Source organism: Leuciscus leuciscus (genome assembly GCF_965113295.1).
Source record: "Leuciscus leuciscus genome assembly, chromosome: 9".
Lineage (NCBI taxonomy): Eukaryota > Metazoa > Chordata > Actinopteri > Cypriniformes > Leuciscidae > Leuciscus > Leuciscus leuciscus.
In genome coordinates this window covers 23,498,334-23,506,232 of record NC_138733.1, presented here as the reverse complement: position 1 = coordinate 23,506,232, position 7,899 = coordinate 23,498,334, and the positions used below count along the sequence as shown (strand labels likewise).

General features: G+C 34.5%; 2 protein-coding genes across 2 annotated transcripts in view; one reads left to right on the top strand and one right to left on the bottom strand.

The window, feature by feature from the left end:
* The first annotated feature begins 1,505 nt into the window (after window positions 1-1,505).
* Window positions 1,506-2,790, top strand: dharma. The gene is made up of 3 exons (XM_082181273.1): window positions 1,506-2,183; window positions 2,283-2,470; window positions 2,580-2,790. The coding sequence occupies exons 1-3, from the start codon at window positions 1,883-1,885 to the stop codon at window positions 2,676-2,678; spliced, it is 588 nt and encodes a 195-aa protein (XP_082037399.1). The 5' UTR covers window positions 1,506-1,882; the 3' UTR covers window positions 2,679-2,790.
* Window positions 2,791-3,127: 337 nt separating this feature from the next.
* Window positions 3,128-7,899, bottom strand: part of clip3 (CAP-GLY domain containing linker protein 3) — a 13,302-nt gene continuing 8,530 nt past the window's right edge. Inside the window, exons 11-15 of the mRNA XM_082180529.1 lie at window positions 7,158-7,292; window positions 6,876-6,999; window positions 6,118-6,182; window positions 5,668-5,740; window positions 3,128-5,551 (exon numbers count right to left, since the gene is read on the bottom strand). Of these exons, the coding sequence (XP_082036655.1) occupies window positions 5,494-5,551; window positions 5,668-5,740; window positions 6,118-6,182; window positions 6,876-6,999; window positions 7,158-7,292 (455 nt within the window). The 3' untranslated portion in view covers window positions 3,128-5,493. The remainder of the gene's footprint in view (window positions 5,552-5,667; window positions 5,741-6,117; window positions 6,183-6,875; window positions 7,000-7,157; window positions 7,293-7,899) is intronic.

Genomic DNA, 7,899 nt, shown 5'->3' with positions numbered 1-7,899 from the left:
GATAGTAAGTTTGTGTTTAATACATTTTTTTTTTAAACTCAGTACAATGAAGGACATGCGGTATTTTCATTTTCTGTATGTGCTGTCCAGGCCTTGCAGATTATCAAATGATCTCATTTGGCAGAGACAAAACCAATATCCGCTCAGTGGGATTTTCATGTGTATTCTTTGTAAACCCAAGTAGCTTAAAAAGAATCGAATATTAATGATGTAAGCTGAGTTATATTGGGAGAATCTGCTGGTTTGTAAAATGCACACTCGCTTAGACATTACTTGTGACATCCCTAAGCTACAGCTGCGGCTTGTGCTTTAAAATAACCATGATCATTTAATCTTGAGTTAACCCTGATTTATTGGCATGCAACACATATGTAACGCTGAAGGCTTTTGAATAATTCCTCTATCCACAGACAGACAGTGGCCTTGTTTAGTAATAATATGGTAATGCAGTCCCTGTTTTTTATCCTGTTCAATCGACTATATTTAAACGGTGCTATCATTTATTATTGCTTGCAGTGGATTCAATATTATCTTTCTATAGGTATAATAATAAAACAGGGCTTGTAAAAAAGAAGCTATTATTATTTAAACATATTTATATTTATATTATTTTAATTGTATTGGGCCTATATCTGTAGGCCTATTCAAATTTATTTTGTACATTTGTATTAGCTTTATTAAAGTTTCTGAATAAAACCACAAGATGGCGACATTTATTCATATGTTTTGGTTTCTATGGAGCGTTTAAAAAATATTATTCATTATGATAGCATAAGGTAAACTTTAATTAAAACACAAATTCAAATAGCAAGGAAAGAAAGCACATAGGCTATCAAAACACTCGACCTTTTTGAGTAGGTGCTGTTTAAATTAATGACTTTCATTTGTTTTAACTTCAGAGAATGACGTCACAATTTTAAAGAGCGCGTCTCTTTGAACAAGTGTCAAGTTAATTAATATTGTTCAATGTTCATGATAAACTGAATTCAATATAAACTTTATCCAGTATAAATTATAACATGATTAATGTAGCATCATTTATATCCCATAGCCTAAATTAAAGTTCATGTTTCCATATGCGTTCCATGGGGTTTATTTAGGCCTATTATAAACTAATACAATACAATTAAAATTAAACCTTTCAGTAAAAACTTGTTTAATGCGTAGGAATATTTAATTGAGTCACTCTAACAAGTCTCCTCAAGTGAGACATTTTTTATCATTGTATTTTATATAAACAATAACTTTCATTACTTCAGTGCGTCATGTGATCAAATGCTAAATTCAAATATGCTTTCGCGCTTTGGCTGTTTAAACAACAAAACACAAAGGATATTTGTCAATCGGAATATCACATTTTTCATATTATAGTTAACAAGTTTGAGAATTGTTGAATAAAAAAGGAAAAATTAAATAAAAGCAGTGGCAATGACATAACAGGGAATGACGTGTCGCCATGGAAACAATAAAAGTGATAAGTTCTAAATAACGGTCGCCTTGAAAAACTCACGCTGGGGGATCAACCATAATATAAACATAGGTGTGAAAAGGTTAAAGTCAGTAAACAAAACCAGTAACTTGTAGTTTCGAAGTGTGATCAATAAACATTAATAGGAATCATTACAGGTGTAGGCTCATTTCAAGTGTCAGGTTAAAAGGGTTTAAGGATCTTCAAAGTGGATCTTCAAAAGGTAATTTCCTTTGACTTCCACCTTTACAAAGAGGTGTTGATGGACCGATATTAAATACATTAATACCTCAGTTAAAAAGATACAGGGGGTACAAATAGGCCTACAACTCTCTAGCTCCATGTCATTATTAAAGAAGAGCAAGAGGAGAGAGTGCATAGCCACACCAGCTTCCCTGGGCTCCTACTTGGAACATGGCAACTCAGAAATTTTCCAACTTCTCTATTGATTACATCTTGGGAGATGCCAGCAAACAATCAGCAGAATCACCTGGATTGGATCATCCAGCATCTTCTCAGGATTTCCCAGGGCACTTGACCAAACTTGACCCCCTCCACCAGGATGGATGTCATTGTGGCCATGCAGCACTGATGATGAACTTTCCATCATCATCATGGGCAGGAATGTACAGCTGCTGTGTTCCAGTCTCATATTATCAACCAGCTTTTAATTCAAATTACTATGCAGGTCAACAGTGGCCTTTTGCCGTATCAGGTAGGCCTATGCCTTTTTTTTTTACTTTTTTTTATTTATTTTTTAATAAATGTAATTTATTTTGGTATTGTTTTTAACTAAATTTGTAATCGCCTTCAGGTTGTGAAACAGCTGAGAATCACTGTCACCCAACTGTAGCTCAGAAACAGCGCAGTCGCATCCGAACGGTGTTCACCGACAGCCAGACGGAGCAGCTCGAGCGGCTCTTCGCGCTCACGGACTACCCGACCGCTGAAACCCGGGCGGACTTAGCCAAGAACACCGGCCTCAGCGAGGAGACTGTGCGGGTAAGATAACGCTCTTTAGCTGGAACCATATTTCATTTTATGTGCTAACGTTGCCTTCTAAATATAAAAAAATTACTATAATCCCCCCAATTTTTTTTTGTATTTATAGGTGTGGTTCAAGAATCGACGTGCACGCAGAAAGCGACAGACAACCTGCCCTGACAAAAACGCGAGGCGCGCTCCCGATGATCACCAGGAATCAGATTAATTTAAGACTGAAACGTCAACATAGACTCAATTACTTTTTAACGTTGTTTTAAAAAGTACTCGTTTGTTTACTTTGTTTACAAATGTACATTTTTCTAAATAAACATTTTCTCAGTGAAATAAACTTGAGTTTGGCTTATTTGGATAGATAGACAAAAAAAAAAGTTGCTGCCTTAAATTTTTAAGTACAGTAAACTTGGATGTCAAGTTAAAGTAAACTTAAATTACATTAAACTGACTTAAAAATTTGTTAGATCTCATATAACTTATAAAAAAGATGAAAAATGCGTAACTTATTTTGATGAGTTAAAGCAATGTAAAAACATATGTTGTCATAACTTATAATTTTTTACCATAATCATTTTTTAGAGATAGATAGATGATGGATGAATAGATAGATAGACAGATAGATAGATGATTATTTAATCAACCAAAACAACACAGTCAAACTAAGTATAAAACACTAATGTTTATTATCCATTTATCCAGTCAGGATAGTTTCACTTTAAGTAATTAATAGGCTTTTTCATGCTGATATACTGTAGGAAAAAGAAACCTGCAAATGTATACACAGCATGCAGTACAGTTATGTTGTCCATCAAATCCAAAACTGAATTCATGAATAAGATCCACGTTAATCTGATTTACAGAGTATAGTTAACATGAAAACAAAGCACAGGACGTTAAAAAAGTACCTTGTGAAATTATTAAAATATATATTTTCTCAGACGAATAAATGTTTACAAATGAACTATACCAATTACACAAACTGGATAGAAAATGACGGAAAGCGTTGCTGACAATGCTAGATGTCACACTGAAACTCTTCAAAGCGTGGAGAGTGAGCCAGTGAGTGCGAGTTACTTACTTATGAAATTTCACTTTACAGTCATACTTTTACTCTCCTTTTGGCATCAAAAACTGAATGTGATTTGTCCTGAAATCAAGGTAAATAACAGTGATATATTGATGCGTTGTACAACTTTAAGTCACCAAAAAGCAATATACTGTACTCTATAAGTCACAAAATGATAATGCACAATTTCAGGTTTTTTTGTGAGCTGACCTTTGCACTCCATCAGAAGATGCACTATTCTACTCACTACAGTGTCATTGCTAAACCTACCACACAAATTCAAGAATTCTTGATGAAATAATGGCATGGCGGCTGAAGAAATCAAAAGCTGTCTAGATCAAGCAGTACATTTTCAATTTTGCAAGTTGCTCTTTTTTGTAAACCAGTGCAGTTGACCAAGTGTTCACAAGAAGGAGAGTGCACAAGTCAAGTCGTTGTTTTTTATTCTCTCCTTAACAAAATCTGCCCGCTCTAGGATCACTGTAGTGATTTTACCTATACTGTTGGTTGATCCCAGGTCATCTATTACGGACAGACACTTTTACTCATGCTGTGCTACCGTAGGTGGTAATAAAGTAGACAGATTTCCATATTCATATAGCATGTTGACACAAGAGTAAATATTGCTGTTATTACCCACACACTTGAATACGATATCATAAGCACATAGTGTTTTCACGGTCAGGATTTTAAAGAACAGCATTTACAAAACTGATCCAAGTGAAAACTGATGGAGGGACAGTGAGAAGGGATAGGTAGTCTGGTCTAGCATCTCTTGACTTTAGACGATAGATGAAAATTGATTTTTATTTTTTTGTTAAAAATAAATTGTACAAGGAGCGAATTGTTCTTCACTTTAAACTACACTAGATGATGCCAATGCATTTAATTACATTTTTATTTAAATATTTTTTGGTGAGAGAAACATGATTGTAATTGAATTTGTATGGTTATTTGGGTTTACAAAATAAGCAAATCCTTTAATTTTCACCTCGTTTTTTTAATGAAAGGTCAAGAATGAACACGCCTCCTTTTAAGAGTTGCATTATTGATGTGATTCTTAACAGCACATTATTTTGGAGTGAAAGATACAGTCATTTAGCTTTTACTATATCATGGAGCTTGCGCTTTGGTTTTGTGGTAGATTTTAATTGAATGAAAAGTTATTTATTAACTTATATCTAAAGCAGGCCTCTCACCTCATTTCAGAGCAGCTTATTGCCTGAAAACGTGCCCATGCCTGCTTATTTCATGCAACATATTCTATATTTTAATCTACACACTTACAGTTTCACTGTAGATGAAGAAAACATTGGGCTCAGATGACAAAAACCCTGTTCTTTTTCACATTGGCAGCATGAATATTTTCAGACTACAGACTGCATAAATTGTGACGAGCATAAGATCATTTGATGTTTTTTAGATGTTTGCTAATGTCACCTACTAGTTCATTTAAAGGCATTTGAAACTTAGAAACCAAAGTTTATATATAATAAAATACTGAAAAGTAAGACAGTAAAGGTGCATAATACAGCAACATGTTTCCAAACAACAACAAAAAAGCACCTTTACAAATTAAAACAGATGTAATGTACAAGCCTACTTTTGTGTATAATGACTGTATTATCAAGCTTGAATACTGCCAATACTCTACCAACAGTGGTTTAGCAAAAAAAAAGAGAAAGATATGCATGGCTTTTAGATGGGATGATTTTCCCTTATTCTGATTTCATAAAAGATTGTTCGTCTATAATTCAATCATCGGAATGCAGGACGTTAGTTACTTGACAAGGCACTATTTTTTTGCTATTGAATTGCTGTCAAAGGGGTGGGACAGCAGTCTGGGTATTTCACAGAGAGAAGCACATATGAATAATGGAAGTACACAGAATGGGTGAGATTTTATCTTGAGGAGGAACAGAAAGAGGGGGAGAAAGAATTAAAGATGTAAGCAGTGGATTTAGGACTGCATCTCTGCACGGAGCATCCAGGGAAACCAGCAACAGAACAGCAACCTGCTACAATAGAAACGAATCATGAAAGTAAAATGCTGTTTAATCTTGTAACACAGGATACATTATAGATTCACAGCTGCAGCCAAAACGGATATGTTACTTGTGGGACACAAGCATACCTGGATATGGAACTTTCAGATGTTATGTCTTTCGGAGATCGCACCGCATTAAAATTCCGCTTCGGCTGGGACACTGTAGAGAAGAGGAGGTTGAAACATTACAAACATGTACCTGAGACTGCCATGTGGGACTGTTGTCCATTCATATAAATATTGTATGATGCATATTACATAATAAGAATCATATATTTCTGCTCTTTAATGCATGCAATTAGGCAGCTGAACTAGAGGGGAAAACTTCTTATTGCTATTACACATTATGGACAGTAAGGGGCGCTGTATGCCAAATTAAGAAGATGAATGCAAAATGGCACTAAATGTGAGCTTGTTTTGTTTATTCATAAGAATATATACACTCTAATTGTGAAAACAGGGAAAAAAACATTCATAATGTTCCACAAAGGAAATATTTTCCAAATTGATAAACATGCTCCTTATTGCTGTACTTACTAGTCACCTGGTGGACTTTCTTCACTAGTGTCCCATCCGCCTGGGGATCTCTGGGCCCTGCAATTCTGCAAGATTTATAATAAATAAAAGAAAAATTAATAAAAAAAAATACTGCTGATGATTTTTGGTGACTCAAAATATGGATGTTTAAATTGACATTTTACTAAGTGTCCCTGTTTTTCACCTTTGGAATTTTCTTAGCATTTTACACCAGATGGTTTCACAAAGACTTCATAGCGTAAGTAGTATTTTAGCACATTTACTTAGGCCCCACCCCTAACATTGTTTAGGTACTTTATCATTATCCTTTCATTAATAGTGAAACCTTCCTGCAAATGCTTTTGCTATCCAGGAATAAAAGCCAAGTGGAAGGCAATGGTCTGTTCATATTCTTTAACCAAAACAGCAGAACATGTAACTGTAACAGTCGTGTAACTGTAAATAAAGCCCAATTTGGACAGGAATAGTTTCCTAAACAACGTTTGAGTTACAATTCTTATCATTCAACGTCTTTGATTTCATGTACTGATTTCATTCACATTCAGACGGGATTAGATTTCTTAGAGAACCATTTAGTTAGCTGTAAAACAGTAGGTAATTTGCTCTGGAATATTTACTGAGGTTGTGTGAGAAAAACACTGACTTGGCTGATTTGGATGGGATTAAAATTGCAAAGTAAGTCTGTGAAACATGAATTTCTCTACCGTCCCCCTTAAAAACTAGTCCTGTCCGAATAGGGCTTAAGTTGAAGATTTTACCTCTGAACACGGGAAGGTGGTGCAAAAACTCCATATTTGGGCAAACAGTGGAAGTAACGCACTCCAAATACACTGCCATCATGCTTTCCAGTGGGATGCTCCAACTCCACACCAAACCAATATCCTGATCACAAGAATGCACACACAAAATACTAAATACTCATGGCACAATATGGTAATTGTATGATTAATTTAATATTACTTATTAAGGAATCACAAATTAAGTCCGACTTCTCAAATCATTATATTATAGCGTTTTCTTAGACCTTCACATAAACATACCAGGGGCAAAGTCTGTCTTTCCAAAAAAGCGGACAATCCCTTGTTTTTGGCCAGCCACCAGCACCTGATCCCCAACTTCAACCTTGACTCCATCAGGATCCAAACTGACCCCGGACAGAGACTTCTTTCTTGGAGCTGGTGGAGAAGCAAAGCAAATGTGGAACTCAGATGACAAACTTCCGATAAAGAAGTTTTTTATTTTACTAAAAGAAGGTAACTGTTTTCTATATTACCAGAAAAAATCTGAATATTAGAATGATTTCTAAAGGATCATGTGACACTGAAGAGTAATGATGCTGAAAATTCCGCTATATTTGAATATTACATTACATACAAACAGAAAATAGTAATTTTAATGTGTAATAATATTTCACACAGTATTACTGAATTTACAGTATTTTTGATCAGTTAAATACAACCTTAAGAGACTTCTTTCAAAAACATTTAAGTGGTCACACATTAACCGGGGTCTAAACAATGATTTGATATTTTTTAATTTGATAGAAGATGAAGAGTGTTAATTCAGATAGACAATAGCCAACAGAATCATATCACACATATCAATTAGATGAATTATTATTATTATTAGTATTATTATGATTGTTGCAAATTGTCTTGATATCAATTTATCATTCCGTGAGTTTATATCTATATATTTTTCTCTCTCCACAACATCACCAGAAACATTTTATTAATAATAATGATTTCTATTAAATCACAGTAAATTAACCTATTGCTTAAA

What these genes read in the sequence shown, in the direction of transcription:
- dharma (XM_082181273.1), top strand. Translation starts at nt 1,883, where the DNA reads ATGGCAACTCAGAAATTTTCCAACTTCTCTATTGATTACATCTTGGGA. An exon ending in GTGGCCTTTTGCCGTATCAG is followed by an intron (nt 2,184 to 2,282) that starts GTAGGCCTATGC and finishes AATCGCCTTCAG; the next exon opens with GTTGTGAAACAGCTGAGAAT. An exon ending in TCAGCGAGGAGACTGTGCGG is followed by an intron (nt 2,471 to 2,579) that starts GTAAGATAACGC and finishes TTGTATTTATAG; the next exon opens with GTGTGGTTCAAGAATCGACG.